Source organism: Mobula birostris, chromosome 25 (genome assembly GCF_030028105.1).
Source record: "Mobula birostris isolate sMobBir1 chromosome 25, sMobBir1.hap1, whole genome shotgun sequence".
NCBI classification, from domain to species: Eukaryota; Metazoa; Chordata; class Chondrichthyes; order Myliobatiformes; family Myliobatidae; genus Mobula; species Mobula birostris.
Genome location: NC_092394.1, coordinates 4,707,890 through 4,734,852, shown reverse-complemented (window position 1 = coordinate 4,734,852; position 26,963 = coordinate 4,707,890). Strand labels below are relative to the sequence as shown.

Below are 26,963 nucleotides of genomic sequence, written 5' to 3'. Positions count from 1 at the left end.
GCCCACTCGTGTGCTGCCAGTTCATCACTCGATGTGCTGTCAATGCACAGAGCCCTGACAAACAGCTTTAGGACCCCCTCGGCCAACAAGATTGGCCTTGTGGATAGGGAGGGTTTAGAACAGAGCTTCCCAAGCTGGTGCTGATGGGCCCCTTGCTTAACGGTATTGGTCTGTGGCATAAAAAAGTTGGGAACCCCTGGTTTAGAGTGAAATGGGCCAAAGAACGGAAATAGTCCTAGCTCAAGCAGGCACCTTGATTGGCAAAGACAGAGGACTGAAGGACCTGTACCTGTACTGTTTAATTGTAAGGTGATTGGAGGAAAGTATGGGGGGGTGGGGTGGTGTCAGAGGTAGATTTTCACACAGTGTGACGTGGACATGTGGAACACCCTGCCAGGTCTGGTGCTAGAGGCAGATACATTAGGGGTGTTTAGGAAGCTCTTTGATTAGCACATGGATAAAAGAAAAATGGAGAGTTCTGTGGGAGGGAAGGTTAGATTGATTTTAGAGTGGGTTAAAAGGTCAGCACAACACTGTGGGCCGAAGGGCCTGTACTGTGCTGTAGCATTCTGTGTTCTAACACTCTGAGTCCTGGGCACAGGGAACACTAGCCGTGAGTGTGGGGAGTGCACACAGCACTCCGCAAAATGTAACCCACAGCACGCTAAATAAAACTGATGAGCGCATACCAATCTCACCTTGTGTATCCCTGCCTTGATTAACAGCTGCCCCCCCGAGAACTGATTGAAATTTCAGTATGTTTGACAACAATACATCTCTGGCACTTTTTTTATTTGTTAAGTAGCACATAATGATTTTCCTTACATGGACAATTAAATAACGAAGAATATCTTGTCGATTGTTTCTGTGGTCCCTGTTTATGGCTCAAAGTAGAAATATGGGAATTAACAGAGATGAGGAGGAATTTCTTTCACCAGGGGATGGTGAATCTGTGGAATTCATTGCCAAAGGCAGCTGTCGCGGCCAAGTCATTGGGTATATTTAAAGCGGAGGTTGATAGGTTCTTGATTAGTCAGGGTGTCAAAGGTTACGGGGAGAAGGCAGGAGAATGGGGTTGACAGGGATAATAAGTCAGCCATGGTGGAATGGTGAAGCAAACTCGATGTCTTATGGTCTTAAACCAGATCAACGACCCAGGAAAGATGGTTTGGGTTGGTACCTGATCTATGGTAACTCTCGGCCATTTATACCCAGACGTGCAACGTGGGTGATGGCTGAGTTTGATGTTTGGACATAACCCCTGTGAAACCTCTCCTCCATCAGTAGGTTCAGAAACATATTCCGACATGCACACACATTCCCACTGAACAAGGATTCACCCCCAACTACACCCGGTCAAGCATCACCATGGCAACGCCGACCGCCGAGTCGGCCATCTCCCTGTACACAATGGGCAGCGTGAAGATCTTCTCCAGCTCCTGCTTCAGGACGGGGTTCCTGGCCAGCGCACTGCCACTGCCCACGATCGTGCGCACCCCGGACTCGGCCAGCCGCTGGCCGGGCAGCATGGAGTGCAGGTTGTGCACGACGCCGCGGCACAGGGCTCTGGTCACATGGCCCAGCGAGAGGCTGGAAGGGGAGATGTTGGTGACGCAGCCCAGCCGGCCCGGCAAGTGCCTCTCTCCAAACACGGTGGCCTCCACCACGAGCTCAGTGTGGGTGACGCTCAAGGCTGAGGTTATCGCCTGGGAGTAGATGGTGCAGTCGGGCACATCCAGACCTGTGGGGGCCAAGATAAGACCAATCAACCTCGAGCTCGTCGAGAAGCTGTGAACACTGGTGGCAGACTAGTGTCAGTTAGTACGAGGGGTGACGCAGCACCAGTGACCTGGGTTCAATGGCTGTGAGGAGTTTGTACGATCTCCCCATGACCATGTGGGTTTCCTCCGGGTGCTCTGGTTTCCTCCCACAGTCCAAGGACGGACCGGTTAGAGGCCACGCTATGTTGGCAACGGAAGTGTGGGGACACTTGCAGGCTGCCCCCAGCACATCCTCGGACTGTGTGAGTTGTGAAAATGACACGTTTCATTGAGTGCTTTAATGTTTTGATGAACACATGACAAATAAGATCCATCTCTATCCCTATCTGGAGCCATGGACAGATGCACAAATTAATCCAATCAGACTCTGTTGTTCACAGAACAAAGATTTAACCATCTCCCGCTGAATGCCGAGGGAGCTCGGCACGGTTACAGCTCAGGGCGTTCCGGAGTTCAGTTCCGGTGCATTCTGTGGGGAGTCTCTGTACGTTCTCCCTGAGACCACCTGGGTTTCCTCTGGGTCCTCTGGTCTCCTCCCACATTGTAAGCTGTCCAGTCATTAGATTACGGTTAATCAGGGTTGTGGGTGCAGTCAGAGGGACCCACTCCGCCCCGTATCACCAAATAAATAATTACACTTTTTAAAATCACCTCATCGATGATTAAAGGCCTGATTTCCACGAGTTCTGATGATGAAAAATTGTGTCTAAACATTTCTCACCAACAAGATGAACCAACCCCAAGCCCAACTCATTTCCAACAAGGACGACTAGACGCAGGGTTTTGACAAATTCCTGTCCTTGTGTCTGGAAATCGGAAGCCCCGAGTCTGAGTCTGTGATATCCAGGCAAGGACTGGGGATGGAGTGGAGTGGAAACGGGCCTTGTCTTCATGGTACTCTTTGTGGTTGTGTTGTCCTCGCCTGTGGGTTTCTGCTGAACGTGGTCAGTGCTGGAACATGTGGCGGTGGGGAGAGAGGCAAGGGCGGAGGTGGGGCGGAGGGGAGAGGGGTGAGGATGGAGGGGAGAGGGGTGAGGGCGGAGGGGAGAGAGGCGAGGACGGAGGTGGGGCGGAGGGGAGAGGGGTGAGGACGGAGGTGGGGCGGAGGGGAGAGGGGTGAGGGCGGAGGGGAGAGGGGTGAGGGCGGAGGGGAGAGAGGCGAGGATGGAGGTGGGGCGGAGGGGAGAGGGGTGAGGACGGAGGTGGGGCGGAGGGGAGAGGGGTGAGGGCGGAGGGGAGAGGGGTGAGGGCGGAGGGGAGAGAGGCGAGGATGGAGGTGGGGCGGAGGGGAGAGGGGTGAGGACAGAAGAGAGAGGGGTGAGGACGGAGGTGGGATGGAGGGGAGAGGGGTGAGGGTGGAGGGGAGAGGGGTGAGGGCGGAGGGGAGAGAGGCGAGGACGGAGGTGGGGCGGAGGGGAGAGGGGTGAGGACAGAGGGGAGAGGGGTGAGGACGGAGGTGGGGCGGAGGGGAGAGGGGTGAGGACGGAGGGGAGAGGGGTGAGGATGGAGGTGGGACGGAGGGGAGAGGGGTGAGGACGGAGGTGGGATGGAGGGGAGAGGGGTGAGGGCGGAGGGGAGAGGGGTGGGTCGGAGGGGAGAGGGGTGGGGACGGAGTGCAGAGGGGTGGGGACGGAGTGCAGAGGGGTGGGGACGCAGATGGACGGAGAAACAGGAAGGGTTTGGAGGGGGAGATTGGTGGCAAGGATGGTGATAGTGGGAGAGATAGTTATGGCGGTCTGTCAGGTTTAGTTGGTGTGTTCCCTGGAGCAGAGAGGGCTACCTTACCAAACTCCTGCATCCACTGTTTCAACATGCTGACAAAGCAGGACAGCACATTGCCACCGTTGAGGGCTGCTGCCACAGCCAGGTACGTCCTGTCCAGGTATGGGAAATACGCGATGCTGCTGGTGGTGTTGGGACAGTCTGGTGGCTGGAAGTCAGGTGGCAGGGCAAAGCACAGCTGGGCAGATGTGCTGATGTTCAAAACTGGAAACGAAGGGAGATGTTAATCAGTGGCTGCTTAGTGACAACCATCTATGAATACGCTCACAGAACAGGAGACACACGTGAATCCAAATACTCCGAAACCTCGTCCGAAACAATAGAGACAACAGCTTTCCAACCACTGGGGTCAGGCTGACTGGCCGGTAATCTCCTTTCTTCTGCCTCCCTCCCTCTTGAAGAGTAGAGTGACATTTGCAATTTTCCAGCCCTCCAGAACCATGCCAGAATCCATTGATTCTTGAAAGGTCATTACTAATGCATCCACAATCCCATCAGCTACCTCCTTCGGAGCCCAGAGGTGTAGTCTATCTGGTCCAGGTGACTTATATCTTCTCCTTATTCACAGCAACGACACTCACTTCGGCCCCTGACACAGTCGACTTTCTGGCATACTGCTCGTGTCTTCCACAGCAAAGACTGATGCAAAATAGAGTCAAAGAGGTCTACAGTACAGAAACAGGCCCTTCAGTCCATCTAGTCTGCCTAGTCCCATTGACCTGCATCTGGACCATAGCCTTCCATACCTCTCCCATTCAGGTACCTATCCAAATTTCTCTTAAATGATGAAAATTCTTATTCAGTTCATCTGCCATTTCTTTATCCCCCATTACTACCTCTCTAGTATCATTTTTCAGTGTTTCAATATCTACTCCTGCCTCTCTTTTACTCTTTATGTATCTGAAAACAACTTTTGGTATCCTCTTTTATATTATTGGCTAGCTTACCCTCATACTTCATCTTTCCCTCTCCTTATTGCTTTTTTATTTGCCTTCTGTTGGTTTTTCAAAGCTTTCCAATCATCGAGCTTCCATCTAAATTACTCTATTGTATGCCACACCCATCCTTTGCTTTTATGCTGTCTTTGACTGCCCCTGTCCACCACGTTCTAACAGTAGGATCCATGTGTCTGAACAGAAGGTGAAGCAAGATGCACTAACTCTATGAAGTAAAGTTAAGCCCTTCCCTCTACTCCTACCTGCATCAGTCTTGTTAGCCATGCAGGAGTATACGGAGCATTGTAAGTCGCCCAGGGCCACACCAACCTCCGTTCCCTTCGGCACACCGCACCATTCACAAATGGTCATTCCAGCCACTGAACCCGATTCCATAATGTCAGGCAGCAAACGTGTGGGAAATCCTGACTCCGTCAATCTGCAAGACGAAGGAATGAAAATAGCTGAGTGTTCTTGAGTGCTTTACCCTGTGTCTAAGCCATGCTGGACCCAGAATACGTTAATTCTAATGCTCAAAGTCTTCCATTGTTCATAGAGCACCCTTCGGCCCATCTAGTCCATGCTGAACTGTTATTCTGCCTCATCCCATCAGGATCTGGACCATAACCCTTCATGTACTTTTCCAAACCTCCCTTAAAAGTTGAAATTGAACCTGAATCCACTACTTGCACAAATGCAGCTCGTTCCACACACTCACCACCCTCTGAGTGAAGAAGTTTCCGCTCAGGTTCCCCTCAGATATTTCACTTTTCACCCTTAACTCATGACCCTAGTTGTAGTCTCACCCAAGCTCAGTGGGAAAAGCCGACTTGCCATGACTCTGTCTATACCCCTCATCATTTTGAAAGCCTCTATTGAATCTCCTCTCACTCCAGTGTCAGGCCAAACAAGATGATTCAAACCTAAACTGTGTGACACACTTTGAACTGCTGACTATGGGGGAACGTGGCTCCATCAGAAATTGCGTGATGTCGTTTGACGTTTGCTTTTCCGGTGTAGACTCACATTCGCAGATTCCAAGTGCCACATCTGGTATTAAAGTACCCCCAGCTGGCAGCGTTCTGGGCAGACATCAGAGGTTTCCTGAGTCCACACAAGGCAGCAACAACGTAGTCCTGGATGGTCCCCGCTGCAGTAAAGTTCTGCAGAAACTGGTGTCTGGAAAGCAAGATGACGAGATTACATTTCAGACAACATAAAAAGCGCCTTCAAGTTGAAAGTAAATTGCAGAAATAGTCCCCGACTTCTACTGAATTTTGAAACTCCTTTAGGGCATTAAGTTTGACAGTGTTGCTGATGGAGACCATCTTGGGCACCACGGTCAGCATGATGCTATTACAGCTCGGGGCGTTGGAGTTCGGGGTTCATCTGTAAAGAGTCTGTACCCCATGACTGCATGGGTTTCCTCCCACACACCAAAGGTGCACCGGTTGGTAGGTTAATTGGTCATTATTAATTGTCCCATGGTTAGGCTAGGGTTAAATTGGCGGTTGCTGGGTGGTGCGGTTTGAAGGGCCGGAAGGGCCAGTTCCATGTTGTATCTCTAAATAAAATTAATAATAACAATTTATTACAGGAAGGTCTTGCACTTTTAGAGCAGTTTGTCGTTGAGCCTACTAGGGGATCAGCTATACTGGATTGGGTGTTAAGTAATGAACTGGACACAATTAGGGAGCTTAAGGTAAAGGAGCCCTTAGGAGGCAGTGATCACAATATGATTGAGTATGATTTGAAATTTGATAGGGAGAAAGTAAAGTGATGTAGCAGTATTTCAGTGGAGTAAAGAAAATTACAGTGGTATGAGAGAGGAATTGGCCAAAGAAAATTGGAAGGAGATGCTGGCAGGGATGACAGCAGAGCAGCAATGGCGTGAGTTTCTGGGAAAAATGAGGAAGGCGCAGGATAGATGGATTCCAAAAACAAAGAAATACTCAAATGGCAAAATAGTACAAAAACCGTGGCTGACAAGGGAAGTCAAAGCTAATGTAAGCAAAAGAGTGTGGCATACAACAAAGCAAATGTTAGCAGGAAGGCAGAGGATTAGGAAGCTTTTAAACACCTACAGAAAGCAACTAAAAGAAACATTAGGAGGAAAAAGATGAAATATGAAAGCAAGCTAGCAAACAATATCAAGGTGGATAGATAAAGCCTTTTCAAGTATATAAAAAATAAAAGAGAGATGAGAGTGGATATAGGACTGCTAGAAAATGAAGCCGGAGAAATAATAACGGGGGACAAGGAGATGGCAGATGAACTGAATGAATATTTTGCATCAGTCTTCAATGTGGAAGACACAAGCAGTGTGCCAGGTGTTGAAGGGTGTGAGAGAAGAGAAGTGGGTTCAGTTGTTGTTACAAGGGAGAAGTTGTTCAAAAAGTTGAAAAACCTAAATGTGCAGAAGTTACCTGGACCAGATGAACTGCACCCAAGGGTTCTGAAAGAGGTAGCGGTAGAGATTGTGGAGGCATTAGTAATGATCTTTCAAGAATCACTGGACTTTGGCATGGTTCTGGAGGAATGGGATATTGCAAATATCACTCTTTAAGAAAGGAGGGAGGCAGCAGAAAGGAAATTAAAGACCAGTTAGCCTGACCTCAGTGGTTGGGAAGACGTTAGAGATGGTTGTTAAGGATGAGGTTATGGAGTACTTGGTGACACAGGATAAGTTAGGACAAAGTCAGTTTGGTTTCCTTAAAGGAAAATCTTGCCTGACAAACCTGTTGCAATTCTTTGAGGAGATTACAAGTAGGGTAGATAAAGGGGATGCAGTGGATGTTGTATATTGGATTTTCAGAAGGCCTTTGACAAGGTGCCACAGATGAGGCTGCTTACCAAGTTAAGAACCCATGATATTACAGGAAAGTTACTGGCATGGTTAGAGCACTGGCTGATTGGTAGGAGGTAGCGAGTGCGAATAAAAAGATCCTTTTCTGGTTGGCTGCCAGTGACTAGTGGTGTTCCACAGGGGTTGGTGTTGGGACTGCTTTTTATGCTGTATATGAATGACTTAGATGATGGAATAAATGGCTTTGTTGCCAAGTTTGCAGATGATATGAAGATTGGTGCAGGGGCAGGTAGTGTTGAGGAAACAGGAAGGCTGCAGAAGGACTTAAGACAGATTTGGAGAGTTGGCAAGGAAGTGGCAAATGAAATACAATGTTGGAAAATGTATGGTCATGCACTTCAGTAGAAGAAATAAATGTGTGGACTATTTTCTAAACGGGGAGAAAATCCAAAAATCTGAAATGCAAAGGGACTTGGGAGTCCTTGTGCAGAACATCCTGAAGGTTAACTTGCAGGTTGAGTTGGTGGTGAGGAAGGCAAATGCTGAACTTAGAAGAATGTTGAAAAGCCTAGATTGAGTAGATGTGGAAAGGATGTTTTCCATGGTGGGGGAAGTCTCAGACAAGAGGGCACAGCTTCAGGATAGAGGGGCATCCATTTAAAACAGATGCGGAGAAATTTCTTTAGCCAGAGGGTGGTGAATTTGTGGAATTTGTTACCACAGGCAGCCGCAGAGGCTAGGTCATTGGGTGTATTTAAAGCAGAGATGGATAGGCTCTTGATTGGCCACGGCATCAAAGGTTACGGGGAGAAGGCCGAGGAATGAGGCTGAGGAGGGGAGAAAAGGATCAGCCATGATTAAATGGCAGAGCAGACTCGATGGGCCAAATGGCCGAATCCTACTCCGATGTCTTATGGCCTATATGTGCTGTGTGTGACTGTTGGCATTGTGCCTTGCACTTTGGCTGTATTCATGTGTATGGTTGAATGACAATTGAACTTGAGAAGCAGTCTGGGAAGTCTGAGATGGTGAAGTCACTTTATAAATGCAAGTCTCCCTCTGTTTACACTGACCTGGATTTCAGGAACAAAAGCCCTTATGCTTCAGAAAAGCTGGTAAATCTTGACAGCGCCTGAGAGAAAATGCAGAAACATCTACCTGTTTCTCGTGTACCAGAAAATGGTGGCACAGCCGAAGCCGGAGGCGAGGGCGAGGTGGGAGTCGGGCTGCGGGAGCGAGGCGAGAAAAGCATGGTGGCACCGACCGTCTTGCCACGTGACCAGGTGACTCGTCTCCCCAGGCTGGAAGGTGAAGCCTGCTTCTGTCTCCTGCCACTTGCATCCTGTAAACAGCAGATCAAACAGCCATTTGACGCAGTGACTTCGACAGGGCAAAGTAGATGGCAGTGATTTTGGTTTCCCAGACCAGCAACAAACCCCAAGATGACAGAGCTGGTATGTCACCAAACACTCGAGCAAATTTCTACAGGTGTGTGGTGGCAGCATTCCAGGACATCTTCAAGGAGCGATGCCTCAAAAAAGCAGCATCCAGCATTCAGGACCTCCTCACCCAGATCAGGCCTTGCTCTCGTTGCTACCAAAGTAAACTTTATTATCAGAGTACATACACATCACCGCATACAACCCTGAGATTCTTTCTCTGCGGACACACTCAGCAAATCTGTAGAACAGTAACTGTAAACATTGGGAACTGTAAGCTGTCACCAAACTGAGCAAACGCAGATATAAATAAATAGCAATAAATAATGAGCATGAAATAACAATATTACAGAGTCTTAAATGAGTGTAGTTTTCCCCTTTTGTTCAAGAGCCTGATGGTTGAGGGTTAGCAACTGTTCTTGAGTCCCGATGCTCTTGTACCTTCTACCTGATGGCAGCAGTGAGAAAGGAGCCTGGCCCGGGTGGTGAGGAACTTTGATGATGGATGCTGTTTATCTAAGGCAGTATTTTATGTAGATGTGCTCAATGGTTGGGAGAGTTTTACCCGTGATGTACTGAGCCAAACCCACTATCTTTTGTAGGATTTTCCACTCAAAGGCATTGGTGTTCCCATACCAGGCTGTGATGCAGCCAGTCAGCACACTTCCCACCACACAGCTATAGAAGTTTGCCAGGGTTTTCCATGACATGCCAAATCTCCGCAGACTCCTGAGGAAGTAGAGGCGCTGTTGAGCTTTCTTCGCAATTATATTTACATGATAGGTTCAGGACAGGTCCTCTGAGAGAGTGACACCCAGGAATTTAAAGTTACTGGCACTCTCCAGCTCTGATCCTCCAGTGACTCCTGGCTCACGGAGCTCTAGTTTCCCTCTCCTGAAGTCTACAATCAGTTCCATGGTCTTATTGACATTGTTATTACAACACTCAGCCAAGTTCTGAATCTCCCTCCTGCATGCTGATTCATCACCCCTTTTGATACGGCCCACAACAGTGGTGTCATCAGCAAACTGGTATAGGGTGTTGGAGATGTGCTTAGCCACACAGTCACAGGTGTAAAGCGAGTCAGGCAGGGGGCAAAGCACACACCCCTGTGGTGCTCCTGTGCTGATGGAGATTGTGGAGATTTTTGCCAATCCAAACTCACTGGGTCTGCAAGTGGGGAAATTCAGGATCCAATTGCAAGAGCAATATTGAGGCCCAGATCTTCGAGTTTGCTGATTAGTTTTGAGAGGATGATGATGTGACTGATAAAGAGCATCCTGATGTATGCATCTTTGCCGTTTAGATGTTCCAGGGTTGTGTGAGGAGCCAACGAGATAGCATCTGCCGTAGACCTGTTGCTTCGGTAGGTGAACTGGAGCAGATCCAAGTTACCATTCAGACAGGAGCTGGTATGCTTCAACACCAGCCTCTCAAGACACCCTCAGGGAGGAGGTACACACTCAGCGATTCAGAAACAGCTTCTTCTCCTCTGCCATCTGATTTCTGAACGGACATTGAACCCTTGAACTCTCCCTCACTACTTTTTATTTCTATTTTTGCACAACTTATTTAACTATTTAATATGTACTTATGGTAATTCAGTTTTTTCTCTCTCTATTGCAAAGACAACAAATTTGATGACATATTAAACCTGTTTCTGATTCCACCGACTGATACGGAGGAGACATTACACAGGATTGGGAATAAAGCACAGCGTTGTAAACTCAAGCCAGCTTCCTCATGGACACTAACCTCCCCACCATCGAGGACACCCTCTAAAGCGAGGCCTCAGCACGGTGCCCTCCCTCGTGAAGAACTCTCAGAATCCGGAGCATGGCCTCTTCTCATTGTTGCCTTCAGGGAGGAGGTACAGGAGCCTGAAGACACACACTCAATGCTTCAGGAACAGCTTCTTCCCCTCTGCCATCCGATCTTTGAATGGTTCATGAACCCATGTCACTACCTCACTATCCTGCTCTCTCTTTACACAACTTTAGTTTTTACATTTCTTGTTGCACCTTATAGAATTTTTTCTAATGTACTGTTGCTGCAACACAACAACATTCACAACATGCTGTATGCCAGTGATTCTGATTTGTAGGGGGATTAAGAGAGAGAGAGGAAAGTTGTTCCACATTGAGGTGAAGCTGTTGCAAGTGGCACTGGCAATGCAGTGAGCATAACAGCGTCGTACCAAAGAGGCACAAGAGTCTGCAGGTGATGGAACCTGCAGCGGGGAAACAAATAGCCGGAGAACTCCACACGTCAGTCAGCATCCGTGGAGGCAGTGGTGTGGCTGGCATTTCACAAGTGTGCTGAAAAAATTCAAGCAGTGGTGGATGCCCTAATGCCAAAGGATGTGTCACAGTTGCAGTCCTTTTTGCAATTTGTCAATTACTGTAACGGATTCCTGCCAAACCTGGCTACTGGTTGAATTCATTACTACAGATCGGGAAGAAGTGGCAATGGACAGGGCAGTGTGACATGGCTTTCAAAAAGGTAAAGGAAATAGTGATGTCAGACACCGTACTCACACATTATGATCGACATCATTCAGCGAAGCTTGCCCGTGATGCCTTGCTTTACGGTACAGGTATAGTTATGTCACTTGTTAGGAGTGATGGAAGTGAGCACACTATAGTCTTTGCACCACATCCCCTCACTGCTGCACAGACTGACTGAGAAGCGTTCAGCCTGGTGTGGGAATGGGACAGAGATTCAGTCAGAATCAGATTCATTATCACTGGCACGTGGCGTGAAATTTGTTAACTTAGCAGCAGCAGTTCAATGTGATACATAGAAAGAAAACATATAAATAAATAAATTACAGTAAGTACATATATGTATATTGAAAAGATCAAAAATAGTACAAAAAGAGAAATCTGTTGTGTACATACATCTATTGATGCTTCTGGACACATCTCCAGTGATGTTCCTGGAATCATCGGGTGTTTCGGGTCTTTCAACATCATACACCCTCCTCCAGGTGACCCATCGGGGGCTGATCAGACCCCAGCTTGTGTCCAGATGGCTAGCTACTTGTGACTCCATGGCTCCCCTCTTTTGAGCCACAGCCATCTTGAGGCCCTCTCTGCCGCATCGGTGGTACTGCAGATGGCTCTCCTCTTCCTCTCTCCCTCGATGCCCAAATTGCTGAAGGCTCTAACTAAAGAATGGGCTACAAATCCCCTACAACCAACCTCCACTGGGAGACACCTCGCTCTCCATCCAGCCTGCTGACAGTTGCTGACCAGTCCTGCGTACTTGGAAGCTTCCTTTCAAAGGTATATACATTTAAAAGAAGTGAGGTGGTGTTCAAGGGTTCAATGTCCATGTAGGAATTGGGTGGCAGAGGGGAAGAAGCTGTTCTGGAATCGCTGAGTGTGTGTCTGTACCACCTTCCTGATGGTAACAGTCAGAAAAGGGCATGTCCTATCATTCTGAGGCACCGCTCTTTGAAGATGTCTTGGATACTACGGAGAGTAGTACCCAAGATGAAGCTGACTATTTTTACAACTTTCTATAGCTTCTTTCGGTCCTGCGCTGAAGCTCTCCATGGTACATCTATAGAGATGCAGCCTGTCAGAATCCTCACGGCTGGAGCTGCAGTCTTCAGTCTCTGCCTGTACTCAGGCAGTAGAAGTACAGCCAGGTGATCAGACTTTCTGAAGTAAGTTTACCCTCATTACTGATCTTCAACCATTTGTGTCCATTTTCAATCAACAGAAGGGAGTTCCACTGACAGCAGCAGCACGAATGCAGAGGTGAGCTCTGTTTTTTGGAGGGCACAGTTGCCAGATCAAATTCAAGAGAACAACTAATCATGGAAATGCTGATGGATTGTATTCTTGGAAAAGGAAATACTGAAAAATTTACAAAAGGGGACTCTTTTCTCGATGTATTCTCCTTAATGCAAATCGAAAGTATCCTTATTACAGTAGAGGTAATGCAAAGGGAAACCAGAAAAGACCCCCATGCTGTCTCAGGTCTACATGGCCACCAAAAATGGCTGAACATGCAGCAGAAATTCCAGTTCCCCAGTTTTACCAGCGCCTGGATGAACTTGCCCTTGATGGGGGTTGGCTCATGTGGGACTGAGAGTTGTTGTACCATTCAAGCTGAGAGCTAAAGTTCTGGAGGAGCTACATGCTGGTCATCTAAGCATGTCAAAACGAAAGCTTTGGCTCAAGGATTTGTCCGGTGGCCTAGGGTAGATCAGCAGATTAAGCAGCTCGCCATGCAGGGTTTGCGATACCAGAAGAGAGGTGTCCAGAGCTGCCAGAACCACCTCTTGCAGACCCAGTCAACTCCTCCAACCACCACCGAGGAGGTCCCAAAACATGAGAATGTTTCACAGCCGTAAGTCTGACCTATCAAGCGGAGTGACCCCCACACCCCCACCCCCACCCTCCTCAGGAAATACGGTGTCCTATAAGAGTAAGAAATCCTTCACTGTGATAAATGTTTAGGCTTGAAAGGGACAATTTAAAGTTCACTATGCTGCGGATGTCTGTATGGTCATTGTATTATGTAGCAAACTGTGTGTATATATACATACATAGGATGACAAGAGAGCAATATGCTACATATTTCAGTTGGGATGAAATCTATATTACGTTGGAGTTTATAACTGAGTACTGAGAGTGTAGTGCCTTTAATATTTTATTAATATTGTAAATATATTGTTTCATGAAGCATTCTTTGTTGCTTATATAATGCATTTTGGGTTATCTGTAAAAGCACGCGAATGGCATACGTCATTACGCCACTGCGTCGTAAGTAGAGTTACAAAATGTAATGCAATCGCCTTAAATTGATGCCCCCTTGTATTAGCCAATTGGGCCCTGGGAGAAGTCTTCGCTGTGCTTCTCATCACCTTGTATACTTGTTCAAGTCGCCTCTCAATCTCCTTCTCGTCAAAGAGAAAAGCCCTAATGCACTCATAAGGCACGCTCTCTAATCCAGGCAGCATCCCGGTAAATCTACTCTGCACCCTCTCTAAAGCTTCCAAATTGACACAAAGAACGAGATTCTATTGTAAAAGGATTTCAGTTGTGTGCAGAACAAACTGAACACTGAGTCTAACTGGGCTCCAAACTGTGATCTCCCTCTGTGAGCATGGGCAGGTTCATTCCGCTGCCTCCCGGAGTTACCTTCCTCGTTCCACAGTACAACTCCGTGCATCTGTCCCGAGACTCCGATCCTTGCCACTCTGCAGAGACGTTCTCTGGGCAGTGCTGTGACACAGCAGTGAAGGGCAGACACGATCTGACCCACATCCTGCTCCCGAGCCTGCAACGGCAATTGGGATGAAGCAGTTGCCACACTTTCATTTATCCCTCTCTCCCCCTCCCTCTTTATCTCACTCTCTCTTTCTCTTTATCCGTCTCTCTCCGAGTTCTGCCCTTCATTTCCTCATAATGTTTGACCTGTGATTTAGCTTCACGAAAGGCCGACTCGGTAAACTCAATGCGTGGGATCCACGGCAATTTGTTAGACTGGATTCAGAGCTGGTTTTCCCACGGAAGACAGAGCGGTGTTATTCTGGCTGGAGGTCTATGACCAGTGGTGGTCCGCACGGACCCCTGTTGTTTGTGATATACATAAATGACGGACAAATACGTAGACCGTCTGATTTAGTAAGTCTGAAAATTGATACGACAATTGTGAATAATGAAGAAAGTAGTTCAAAGAAATCAGCGGGATACAGATCAGCTGCAGATTTGGGCAGAGGATTAGCGGATGGAGTTCAAGTGCGAGGTGTTGAGCTTTGGGAGATGAAACGTAAGGGGAAAGTGCAGAACCCTGAGCAGGTCTCAGGCTGAAGGTCCACAGCTCTCTGAAGGTGACAACACAGTAGATACAGTGAAGAAGGTGTATGGCATGAGATCGAGTATGAAAGTCAGGAGGACATAAGGTAGATGTAAAAATCTTTATTTAGTATGTATTGAGTGCAGCCTCCCCTCTGTAGACTGTCTACCCCTCCCAAATGTTCAGTAAAGCACCCAGCATAATCAAAGACCCAACCCTCCCCGGACACTCTCTCTCCTCCCCTCTCCCATCGGGCAGAAGGTACAAAAGCCTGAAAGCACGTCCCACCAGGCTCAAGGACAACTTCCACTCCACTGTTCTCAGACACTTGTGTGATAAGCTGGACTCTTGGCCTCACACTTTACCTCGTTATCAGTTGCCTGTGCTGCACAGTTTTGTTAGCTGTGACACTTTATTCTGCTTTGTTACTGTTTACTTGCCAGTACTTGCTCCACAGAAAAGATTTTGGAGCATTCTGAGACTGTAAAAACCGTTTTAAGATGCACATTTCCTCAACGTTATCAGGAACATTGAATAGTTCAGCACAGGACCCTTCGGCTCACAATGCTGTGCTTGCCCTTTAACCTATTCTAACCATGTGATGCACTTGGAGTACCGTCAGCAGTTTTGGACCCCTTATCAAAGAAAAGATGTGTTGGCATTGGAAAGGGTTCAGACGAAGTTTACAAGAATGTTCCAGGGAATGAAAGGGTTAACATATGAGGCGCATTTGATGTCTCTGGGCCTGTACTCACTGGAGTTTAGGAGAATGAGGGAGGGATCCAATTAAAATCTATTGAATATTAAAAGGCCTCAATAGAGTTGATGTTTCCTATAGTGGGGGAGTCTCGGACCAGAGGGCACAGATAGAGTGGGTGTGGAGAGGACGTTTCCTACAGTGGGGGAGTCTCGGACCAGCGGGCACAGCCCCTGAATAGAAGGACATCCATGAGGAGGAATTTCTTTAGCCAGAGGGTTCCGATGTCTAATGGCCTACCCCAAGATCAATCTGACCCTTCCCTCCCACACAGCCCTTCATTTTTTATTCATCCACATGCCCAAGAGTCTCTTAAATATCTTTAATATATCTGCCTCCCATGCAGCCCTCCCCATCGTCATCATGTGTTGTGTCATACAACACGGGCAATCACGGTTTCATAACCATGATTGTTGTTGGCAAACTTTTCTACAGAAGTGGTTTGCCATTGCCTTCTTCTGGGCAGTGTCTTTACAAGACTGGTGGCCCCAGACAGTTTCAATACTCTTCAGAGATTGTCTGCCTGGTGTCAGTGGTCACATAATCGGGACTTGTGATATGCCCCGGCTGCTCGTACGACCATCCACCACCTACTCCCGTGGCTTCACATGACCCTGATCCAGGGGCTACACCTTGCCCAAGGGTGACCTGCAGGCTGGTGGAGAGAAGAGCACATTACACCTCCTTTGGCAGAGGTGTACCTCCACACCGTCACCCAGTGCATCCACTACTCTGTGTAAAACAAAAATCTACCTCTTGCATCCCCCCCATACTTTCTTCCAAACACCTTAAAGTCATGAGCAACACACACAAAATGCTGGAGGGACTCAGCACGTCAGGCAGCGTCTATGGAGAGGAATGAACAGTTGACGTTTCAGTCCGAGACCCTTTGGCAGGACTGGAAAGGAAGGGGAAAAAGCCAGAATAAGAAGTGGGGAGGGGGAAGGAGTACAGGCTGGCACATGACAGGTGAGGAGTGAAGGTAGGTGGGTGGACAGGGGGAGAGGAATGAAGTAAAAAGCTGGGAGGTGTTAGGGGGAAAAGGTAAAGAGATGAAGAAGAAGGAACCTGATAAGAGAGGGGAATGGACCATGGGAGAAAGGGAAGAAGGAGAGGCACCAGGGTGAGGTGATAGGCAGGTGAGGAGAAGAGGTAAAAGCCCAAAGTGGGAAACAGATGTAAAGGGAAGGGGGAGGGGAAAATCATCAGGAAGAGGAATCAATGTTCACGCCGTAAGTTTGAAGGCTACCTAGGCAGAACATGAGGTGTTGCTCCTTCACCCTGAGGATCGTCTCATCACAGCAGAAGAGGAAGCCATGGACTGACATGTCAGAATGGGGATAGAATGTCGATCAAAATAGGTGATCCTTAAATTGATAAACTTATTAAGTAACTCTAATTCAATGACCGAATAAAGTTATTGAAAGTTGAGTTCTGGTTAGTCTACATGCAGAAAGAAGATGACGTTTACCTGCTCCCCCTCAGGGCTGCTGAGCTCTGCCCCGCTTTCTCGAGTCTGGCTCTCAACTACAGCCTGGCTCTCAGCTTCCAATAGCACCACCTTCACGGAGGTGGTCCCAATGTCCACACCCAGCACGTACCGGGGACCAGGGGCATGCACGCTCATTTTCAGCTGTAGGATGAAACAAGAACATCCAACTCAGATCAATGTTACCACGGCTCAGCGGAGGAAGGAGATCACAGTTTTGTATGTTTCCATTGAATGTTTTATCAAACAAACATGTTACTAAGCGCAGACTATTTCATTCCATGTCCACTAGTGAGAGCTAAATACAGAGTACAGGTCCTTTGGCCCCCCATCTTGTGCCAACTCTTAAACCCTTTGATTTAAAATCGCTCTAACCCTTCCCCTCCTACATAGCCCTCCATTTTTCTAACTTCCATGTGCTAATCCAAGAGTATCTTAAATGTCCCTAATGAATCTGCCTTTACCATCACCCCTGACAGGGCGTTCCAAACACCCACCACTCAAAGAAACAAGGATGCAAGGTGCTCTAGTTTTACAAATAGACGGCAACTAACTAATCAATACTACACTCCTAATGAGTTTGCCCACCATCAAGGAAATCCTCAAAAGACAATGCCTCAAAAAGGACACCCATCACCAAGGACAAGCCTTCTTCTCATTACTACCACCAAGGAGGGGGTACAGAACCTGAAGACACACACAGTACTCAACATTTCAAGAACAGCCGCTCCCACTTTGCCTTCAGATTTCTGAATGGACAATAGACACTACCTCACTATTTTCTCTTTTTGCACTACATATTTATATTTATTATTATAACTTATAGTATATTTTATGTATTGCACAGAACTGCAGCTGCAAAACAACAAATTTCACGACATATGTCAGTGATAATAAACCTGACTTTGACTGGCCCAATTCTGCTCCTATATTTTATGCAAGGCAAGTTGATGTGAGCTGTAAAGTGTGAAAACCAAGAATCTCAAGAGAGAGTCTGGGAGGATTGCAGTCACAGAGCTAGCATGGTTACAGCGGGCCGAAAGGCTACATTTACAACTCATTCACTGGGTCATGGATGTAAAATATCCGGCTAATGATTGGTCCGGGCGGCGGACCAATCAGCGACCCCGGATTGCAATGATGGACAGGAGGGCGGGGCGATTCTTGATTGACAACCAGCGATCTCCCGCCTCCAACATAATACTACATATAGAGACTTGTCCACCCCAATATATATAAAAGTAAAGCGAAATAACTGGAAGTGTTGGAAATGTGAAATAAAGATCAGAGAATGCTGGTAACGCTCAGCAGGGTGGACAAGTCCCGTCTGGTGTTTCCATCATGACCTTAAAACCACTCGTTTAACTAGTCCCCCGCCCCGTGTTTCTCTCCACTGTCGCGCCGTTTGTATTTACCGCCTCTGTCAGAATTCTGCTGGAGACAGCGGGGGAAACCGAATCCGCGGAAACAGGCCCGGCGGGACTTTGACCGCGAGGAGGGCGGGGCTCAGCGGTCGTCAGGCCTGTGTGGGCGGGGCCACGGTGACCCGCGCGGACGAGCAGTGGGCAGGGATTCAATGTACGTAAATAGTGGGCGGAGTTGCAACGAAGCAGGCGGGCGCGCAGTGGGCGGGGCTGTGTTCTGTGTGTCATCATGAACTGGGTGGAGCTTCGGCGCGGGAATGGAATGGAATGGGCGGAGTTTCAGCCCGTCAGTTTAGCTTCGACTGCAGTGGGCGGGGCTACAGTGAGCACAAGAGATGGGCGGGCTTTATTGTGTGTCAATCAACCTCTCTCCGCGGAGTTTTAAGTCAGTTTTCCTGTGGTTGCCGCCTGCTGGTTCCGATTTCACGATCGATCCCCGAGGTGGAACTTGTGGATCATTTGTCGAGGATTTCTGTGTGTGTGAGAGAGCGCGCGACTGGGAGTAGTCCGGGTAAAAGGTCAAGAGGCGGGGCCGAGCGGGTAATGGCGGCGGCGACAGGCTAACTGGAATTTGCTGGCTCGCTGTTGGATCCGAAGCACCGCTCACCGTCCGTGTGGACTCAGTCCCGGGTTGGTAAGTGCTAGGTGTTTCTCCCTCCTCGCTGGTGTGCGGTTAGAGCGGCGGAGCGTCGGTTCGCTGCAATAGCCGCGCCAAAGCGAAGAGGCTTGGCACTGGCACGGACACCTCAGCGTGCGAGGACCCGATGGTGGGGTGCAGGCTGTTCTCCCCACCAGCAGAGGGCGTCAAGCGTGAATGGACGTGTAGGGCAGCCAATGGAGGAGCTAGACGTCACATTGACCCCGCCCTCCTGTGATTTACTAGTTGAACTGTGTTTATTCTGGTTGTCAAGTTCATTGCCGTCAGCGCAAATCCACATGCCAAGAAAATCTCACAGCGGCATCACAGATACATAGCATTCACGATTTAATTTAAACAAATTATACACAATTTTCACACGCAGCATAGAATCAGGCCTTTCAGCCCAACTGGTCTATGCTGCTCCATAAGCCATACCCATCTGTACCCATTTGGCCCATAGCCCTCTCCTATCCATTAGATGGTTTTTAACTGTTGCTAATGTGCCTGCCTCAACTAATATTCCTTTTGTCGAGTTTAGTTTATCAAGTTTTTTGTCTCCATCTTAAAAGTATTCAGAGAGGAAGAGAGTTCTAAAGGCTCACCATTCCCCGCGGGAAGAGAATTCGTCCTGGTCTCAGGCACCCCTAACTCCACATTCTCCTACAAGGTGAGGGATGCTCGCAAAATCCATCCTATTCAACCCTTTTAACACCTTTTCTCACACGCTCTTCTGCCCCTCCAGCAGATACAAGCTCATGCCACCACCACAGCTGACATAGCACCAGTAGCAATGTATCATTGTATCTTTAACTATATGATATATATTACTTTGCTAACTTTTACATTTACAGAATATTCTTATCAGCTGTTATTATGCACTGTATGTAATATGCATACACTGTTCCCCGGGGAACTCTTTTTTTAAGCTGTTTACATGTGCACAGTTGAATGTTGAATGACTTTCTCATGCTACAGTCTGCCCATTGCAGGCACCAATCTCATTAACCACTTCTAACACATAAACATCCTTCCCTTAGCTACAGTATTCCAGGTTTGGCTTCTCCAGTACCCTACCTAACTTAAGTGTAACTTTCCAATTTCCCTTACGATAATTAGTACGTGCAGTCTAGCCTTTTGTGAATCACATACTAGGACACAGATGCCTCCACTCCTCCGACTCACTTTTAGGCAACATGTTTTTTTTTAAAAGCTTTTCCTGCCAAGGATGGTGAAATTGCCTGGTTGTAATCATTTCGCTGATCATCTCATCTATTTCTGTCATCAGCAAATGAAGAAACCACATTTTCAATGCTGATCCCTGTGGTTCACTGTTCGCTCCATCTTGCCAACCAGAATAAGACCCTTGTGTTTTGCTTCCTGCATTTGGAGCTGTTATTTTAAATGATACAGCCCCTCTCCTTCCTTAAACTTGACCAGACCTTTTACAGTGTGCTCTGATGCAGTAAGAGGCCGTGTTCCCTTGCTGCTACTACCATTGAGAAGGAGATACAGGAGGTACAGGAAGGAGCCTTGGGTCCCACACCACCAGACTCAGGAACAGTTATTACTCCTCCACTGTCCTGAACCGGCGTAGATAATTTCACTCACCTCAACACTGAACTGATTCCACAACCTATGGACTCTAGGAATGTACAAGTCATGTCCTCAGTATTATTTTATTTCCTTAGCACAAATTGTCTCTTGCATATTGGTTGTTTGTCGGTCTTTGCTTATGTATAGTTCTTCACAAATTACATTTCTTTATATCCTGTAAACACCTGCAAGAAATGGATCTGAAGATAGTATATGGTGACCTTGATACTAGATTTACTTTGAATTAGTATGATGGCTATGTTGATGTTCCTGAAATGTTTTACTGAATTAGCTTGTCTTCTTGCTCCTCTCATTCTCTTGTGCTCTCACCCTCCAGAATTCTCCAGTTTCCAATGGCATCCATGGGCCTTAAACGGGAAGGGCCGCAGTTTATCAGCGAGCTGGCTGTTCGAGGGAACGCTGCCATCTTGGACTATTGCCGCACGTCCGTGTCTGCGCTGTCGGGAGCCACGGCCGGGATCCTGGGGCTGACGGCCCTCATGGGTTTTGTATTTTATTTTATGGCGTCCTTCCTATTGTCGGTGCTGCTGATCGTCAAAGCGGGTCGCCACTGGAGCAAGTACTTCAAGTCGCGCCGTCCCCTCTTCACTGGGGGCCTGGTTGGCGGCCTCTTTACCTACATCCTCTTTTGGACCTTCCTGTATGGCATGGTGCACGTGTACTGAGGGTGGGCCTCGCCCTCACCGGCAGCCGGGACTCTTTCACACCCTCGTTCATTCGCCTTCACTGATCTCAGCGTAAACCTGCTGCAGGGTCACCACCCTCATCGACACTTCCACCATTTCGCACCAGATTCCACTTGAGATTTGTTTTTTTTTAACAGTTTGTATGATTCTCACATGTTGAAAAATATCTGCCCCTGGAAAAGTGACCGAGGGGTTTGTGAATGTATCAGCTAAGGTGTTTGGAGCTTGTTTCTTATTTCCCCCCACCCCCATGTCTAGAAATTGAGCGTGTGGGTGGTGGGGGGGAGATGGTTGGGGGATTTTGGTCCTTTACTGTCACTGTGAAAACTGTTTGTCATTCAGAGGGAGTTTCCTCACACACTGCTCCTCTTCGCACAGTTCTGCTTTTGGAGCTGTGATACGGGGCGAGGGATTAACCCCTGCAAGGAGCTCCTGTTTAGATGGGCAGAAGGTGCAGTGTGGGTCCTCAGTGTGTGAGAGAGACCTGACCCCCCCCCCCCCCCCCCCAGCTGCCAGGGATCCTACTCGGGTTGATGTGCTCTCATCGAGACAATTGTTCATGGGGGTGGGGGCAGTGGTGGGAATGTTAGAGATTTGTGGAGCCACCTCTTTCACAGAATGGCAGCTGGGAAGGTGTTGAGGATACTGTTGGCACCTTTGTCATGTTTCACTGTCACAGGATGGTTTAATCTGAGAATCAAAGATTTGCAATTAAACATGTTTGTCACTACTGATAGGAAGTGGTTTATCTTTAATAAGGCAACTGTTTAATGGGAACCAGTGGATGCTTGAATTTGTAAGTAACATTGTCTTGTCTTGTGTTTGCAGGCACATAGCCTGCTTGCAAGAATAAACCACCATTCGCCTGGTTTAGTTTTAATTTTTGTTTAACTTCTGAATAAAGCCTACCTCCTGTGAAAGTTTTGTGGAGAGTTGCACTGTTAGTTCATCAGTTGGATCGCTCACTGAACTCTCATCATCCACCCTGTTTGCGAGGCTGCAGGACTGGGGCTTCACCAGTATTTACTGCCCATCCCTGATTTCTGATCAATCCTGTCTATTCTGCTGCCCAGCTACTCTGAGGGATAACAGAGTGGGATGTGAGAGGAAGCTGGAGAACCTGGGGGAAACATGCCAACTCTTCACAGACAGCACCAGGGGGCAGGATTGAACCCAAATCAGGGCAACTGTGAGGAGGCAGCAGCAGCAATGAACCACTTTTATTCTTTACCAATTATTATTTAAATAGAACTTGCTCAGATAATGATCAGATAGCTTGCCTTTCAGAAGTTAGATCAGAGACCACTCTGGCCGTGGAGCAGTGAGACTTGTTAAGATGGTAGATACCACAGTGATGTTCAGCAAACTAGCAGAATCATCCACAATAAATTGTTACAAAACAACTTTATTCCTTGGTTTTGTGGTGATTTTTTTTTAGTAAGCATATTTTTTCATGAACCTGTTATTGACATCAGCACCTGCATTAAAAACAAATCAATTCTTTTAAAAGCAACATGTTGATTTTGTCAAAGGTAGCTTGTGATTTCCTCAACCATCATAACACGCACTGCAGTGTGTGTAGGTGAGGTGTGCCAGTGTCCAAAGCCGTCCAGGTCAGGTACTCAGGTGGAGAAGGCTAACAGGGAGATGGAGAAGGGGGCTGGCAGATTCTGGCCTCTGATTAGCAGTCCCCACATTTATTTGTAAACTTGAGGCCAAAAGAGAGGAAACAAAATATTTAACTGCCTTCTACACCCACTAAAACTGAAAGCAAAAGTCTTATCCAATTTCAAATAAACTCAAATGTTTCTCTGTACGATTTTAAAGATTTCAAGTAGGAATTAACTGGCACTCCCAGTGACTGGCTGCTCTTCTGGATTTGTGTGTGGTCATGGAGAATGGGATCAGAAATGGAGTTTAATTTGCCACGTCTTTCACGTGGCTGTTGAAGGAGCAGTCTTTATTCTGGCTAATGCTGGCAGTGTCCGAGGCTGCATCCTGTCATGGGTCGACTGCTGCAAAAGAGCTTCCTCATAAAGAGGGATCGGCACAATTCCGAATGCAATCCCTGCAGCCTCAAATATAAACCAACCACACAGGACCAACTCCAAATGGATCCTCAGCAAGTGGCTTTGAAAAGTTTAACGAAAGCTGGAACACCAGTCCATGAAAAGAAATAAACATAAGCCAACTGTGGAGCATCTATAAATAGGGACCAATCAAAACAATCAGATCACCCAGGAGAAAATAACACCAACATACATCACCCAGAGACCTCTCAGAACTAAACAACTCAAGAATTTCCGCAGACGCTGTAAACCTTCAGCAATACACACAAGATGCTGGAGGAATTCAGCAAATCAGGCGGTGAAGGGGAACAAGCGTGGACATTTTAAACTGAGACTCATCAGGTCCTGATATCAACTGTTTATTCCCCTCCATAGATGCTGCCTGGCTGAGTTCCTCCAGCATTTTGTGTGTGTTGCTCAGAATGAAACAGCTGCGGAAACTGGGGACTAGCCCTACACATAGACAGGGATACGCCACTATATTAATCAGTTCAAACTCCAAGAACCACAGCAGGACATCTTTCATAAAAATTTGGCTAAAGTTGCTGGAATCTCTTTTTGGTAAATGGGGGCAGACTGTACACAAAGTCAATTCCTTTTAAAATCACAATTATAGTTCAAAGACAAAAATCAGTAAATTACAAATTTTACAGTTACTACAAAACAGTGCAACTTTTAGTGTAAATATTAATTACATCACAGTTTACTTTTTAAACTTTTGTAATAAGTTTTCTCTTTACACAATTTTACAGCACTGGAAGTAATGGGGATGGTGGGGGAGGAAGGGTGAAGGGCCATGAAACATCCAACTTTGATTCCCTGACCCACCGTACACTGTGTGGAGCCATAGGGCTTGAATGTGGAGTGTGAGGATGTCTCCCTCTTCACTTCCGCTTCCCAAAGAGTGACTTTTTTCCAGAGGACTTGTCGCCGGAAATCAGCTTGGAGCCAATCAGCAGGCGTGCCTTCTCATCCTCCTCCTGCTGCTGAGGATTTCCATCTGGCTTCGGCTCTGCCATCCGGCCCCGTGCTTCCAGTCCGGAGGCTGGCTTCAGGCGCAGTTTCTCCTTTATCACCTGGGCGTGGGTTGGGAGTGAAGGAGCCACACATTAAATGATGGGATTCAGTGCGTTTATATCCGAGACAGACTCAGTGGCTGAATAACACATATTGCTGCTTTCTTACTATTTGTGAATACTTACAGCCCAGAAATGTGGCTATTCAGCCCAGTTTCAGGGATGTAAGAATGATCAAACGTGGTGGTTTCATTGCCATTATACTGGGCGCTGGTGAAGCCACACCTGGAATGCAGCAAATTGCTTCGGTTGCCTTACCCAAAAACAATAGAGTAAAAATGGTGATGATACCCAAGGATGAGCTGGGGGCAGCCCACAAGTGCTCACCACACATTCCAGCACCAAGATAGCAGAAAAGCTTGAGAAACAATTGGCCAGTTCCAGCCCCTGGTTGTCTTGACAGGTTCAACAAGTTGTGAGTACGGACACTGAATCAATCCCACCCTCCCGGTGCGCAGCGAGACCTCAGAGCCCTACCTGGGCAAGCAGAGCCTTGCGACTGTCCCTCTTGACGGCCATGGCAAAATCGAGCCAGGTCCAGGTATTATTGTGATACTCCAAGCAGGGCAAGACCAGGCCGAAGTCCTTCCAGTCCTCAATATTCTTCTCACCCTGAAATACAAGTTCAGGTCAGGAAATACCTCCATCCAGAGACACACAATGGTGGGAGCTCCCAGGACTGCAAATCCATCGCACCCAAAGGTCCACTGACAGTTAGATCCCAGAACAGCGGTAGGTTCTGTAGGGATTCCACTCATTTGGTTCCAGTGAGCCCATGCCTCCAAACTGTGAGGAACAGTTCAGGACGTTTGGGAATAGTTATCAGGAATTACATTTTCTTTTACCCACAGAACATATCAGCATTATGGAAACTGGAGGATAAAGGCCCACCAAACCAGAACAACCCAGCAATACCATGAGCACTTCAGCAACACACACAAAATGCTGAAGAATTCATCAGGTCAGGCAGCGTCTATGGAGGGGAGTCAACAGTTGACGTTTTGGACTGAGACCCTTCATCAGGACTCCCCTGTCACCCGCAACACATAAACTTCCCAGGAAAAAAAGTGGATTCACTATTGGGCAGCAAATAAATATCATCACCAGAATAACCGAACTGACCCCATTCCACGACTCCATCTGCCCCCACCTATATATTCCAAAATCTACATCACCCCCACACCAAAGAAGGAATTTCCAGAATCTATCAATATTCAGTTTGATTTTGTACACCTCTATAAGGTCACCCCTCAACATCCTTTTCTCTAATGAAGGAAGTATCAACTTGCTCAGCCTCTCTTCCTATTACTCCCAACCAGCTCCTAAATCTTTGCATTCTCTCCAGTATAGTGACCTCTTTCACCAGGACTTAATACAGCAACTGAACTGAAACCTATCGAATATTGAACGACGTAGACAGAGTGGATGTGAAGAGGATGTTTCCTATATTGGGGTGAGGGCACAGTGGTAAGGAGGAATTTCTTTAGCCAGATGATGGTGAACCTGTGGAATTCATTGCCACAGATGGCTGTGGAGGCCAAATCATTGGGTATATTTAAAATGGAGGTTGATAGGTTCTTGATTAGTCAGGGTATCAAAAGTTATGGGGAGAAGGCAGGAGAATGGGGTTGAGAGGGATTATAATCAGCCATGGCCATGTTCTGCTCTGATGCACCAATGGAAAAGGGTGTCAGGAGAGGGGACACAGGGCTGTGATCACAGAATTAAATGAATATAGAAGCCAGCTGAGGATAGAATGGGAGCATAAGACCAAAACAACAGGAATTCTGCAGATGCTGGTATTTCAAGCAACACACATCAAAGTTGCTGGCGAACGCAGCAGGCCAGGCAGCATCTCTAGGAAGAGGTGCAGTCGATGTTTCAGGCCGAGACCCTTCGTCAGGACTAACTGAAGGAAGAGTGAGTAAGGGATTTGAAAGTTGGAGGGGGAGGGGGAGATCCAAAATGATAGGAGAAGACAGGAGGGGGAGGGATGGAGCCAAGAGCTGGACAGGTGATTGGCAAAAGGGGATACGAGAGGATCATGGGACAGGAGGTCCGGGAAGAAAGACGGGGGGAGGGGAGGGAGGACCCAGAGGATGGGCAAGAGGTATATTCAGAGGGACAGAAGGAGAAAAAGGAGAGTGAGAGAAAGAAAGTGTGCATAAAAATAAGTAACAGATGGGGTACGAGGGGGAGGTGGGGCATTAGCGGAAGTTAGAGAAGTCGATGTTCATGCCATCAGGTTGGAGGCTACCCAGACGGAATATAAGGTGTTGTTCCTCCAACCTGAGTGTGGCTTCATCTTTACAGTAGAGGAGGCCTATGACATGTCTATCCACGGCCTTCGTGGATACCTCTTGCCCATCCTCTGGGTCCCCCCACCCCTCCTTGTCTTTCTTCCCGGACCTCCTGTCCCATGATCCTCTCGTATCCCCTTTTGCCAATCACCTGTCCAGCTCTTGGCTCCATCCCTCCCCCTCCTGTCTTCTCCTATCATTTTGGATCTCCCCCTCCCCCTCCAACTTTCAAATCCCTTACTGACTCTTCCTTCAGTTAGTCCTGACGAAGGGTCTCGGTCTGAAACATGGACTGCACCTCTTCCTAGAGATGCTGCCTAGCCTGCTGCATTCACCAGCAACTTTGATGTG

General features: G+C 47.6%; 3 protein-coding genes across 6 annotated transcripts in view; 1 reads left to right on the top strand and 2 right to left on the bottom strand.

Annotated features, from left to right (window-relative positions):
* Positions 1 to 781: 781 nt before the first annotated feature.
* shpk (sedoheptulokinase) lies at positions 782 to 18,301 on the bottom strand. Its single transcript, XM_072242841.1, has 8 exons — positions 18,219 to 18,301; positions 16,786 to 16,947; positions 13,900 to 14,038; positions 8,463 to 8,646; positions 5,525 to 5,677; positions 4,762 to 4,937; positions 3,567 to 3,767; positions 782 to 1,741 (listed from the first exon to the last, which is right to left on the bottom strand). Exons 2-8 carry the CDS (start codon positions 16,939 to 16,941, stop codon positions 1,347 to 1,349), a joined length of 1,404 nt encoding a protein of 467 aa, XP_072098942.1. The 5' UTR covers positions 16,942 to 16,947; positions 18,219 to 18,301; the 3' UTR covers positions 782 to 1,346.
* A 290-nt stretch (positions 18,302 to 18,591) lies between these two features.
* emc6 (ER membrane protein complex subunit 6) lies at positions 18,592 to 22,591 on the top strand. Of its 2 annotated transcripts, XM_072243613.1 has the most exons (3): positions 18,592 to 18,861; positions 19,437 to 19,534; positions 20,798 to 22,591. In XM_072243613.1, the coding sequence occupies exon 3, from the start codon at positions 20,814 to 20,816 to the stop codon at positions 21,144 to 21,146; it is 333 nt and encodes a 110-aa protein (XP_072099714.1). In that variant the 5' UTR covers positions 18,592 to 18,861; positions 19,437 to 19,534; positions 20,798 to 20,813; the 3' UTR covers positions 21,147 to 22,591. The 2 variants fall into 2 exon arrangements, with proteins under 2 accessions (XP_072099714.1, XP_072099713.1); XM_072243612.1 differs by lacking the exon at positions 19,437 to 19,534 and having other exon boundaries at positions 18,595 to 18,861; positions 20,798 to 22,590.
* LOC140187822 (bridge-like lipid transfer protein family member 2) overlaps positions 22,430 to 26,963 on the bottom strand; it is a 109,563-nt gene continuing 105,029 nt past the window's right edge. For 2 of the 3 annotated variants that reach the window (XM_072243609.1, XM_072243610.1), the window contains exons 38-39: positions 24,790 to 24,924; positions 22,430 to 24,312 (exon numbers count right to left, since the gene is read on the bottom strand). In XM_072243609.1, coding sequence (XP_072099710.1) covers positions 24,121 to 24,312; positions 24,790 to 24,924 — 327 coding nt within the window. In that variant the 3' untranslated portion in view covers positions 22,430 to 24,120. The remainder of the gene's footprint in view (positions 24,313 to 24,789; positions 24,925 to 26,963) is intronic. The other variant, XM_072243611.1, reaches the window with a different exon arrangement.

Bases quoted from the DNA above. Each gene is read 5' to 3' on its own strand.
- shpk (XM_072242841.1), bottom strand. From the start codon at position 16,941: ATGAGCGTGCATGCCCCTGGTCCCCGGTACGTGCTGGGTGTGGACATT. The intron at 3,768-4,761 runs GTAGGAGTAGAG...CTTCGTTTCCAG, and splicing joins GGCTAACAAGACTGATGCAG to TTTTGAACATCAGCACATCT. The intron at 1,742-3,566 runs GTAAGGTAGCCC...TGGCCCCCACAG, and splicing joins ACAGTGGATGCAGGAGTTTG to GTCTGGATGTGCCCGACTGC.
- emc6 (XM_072243613.1), top strand. From the start codon at position 20,814: ATGGCATCCATGGGCCTTAAACGGGAAGGGCCGCAGTTTATCAGCGAG.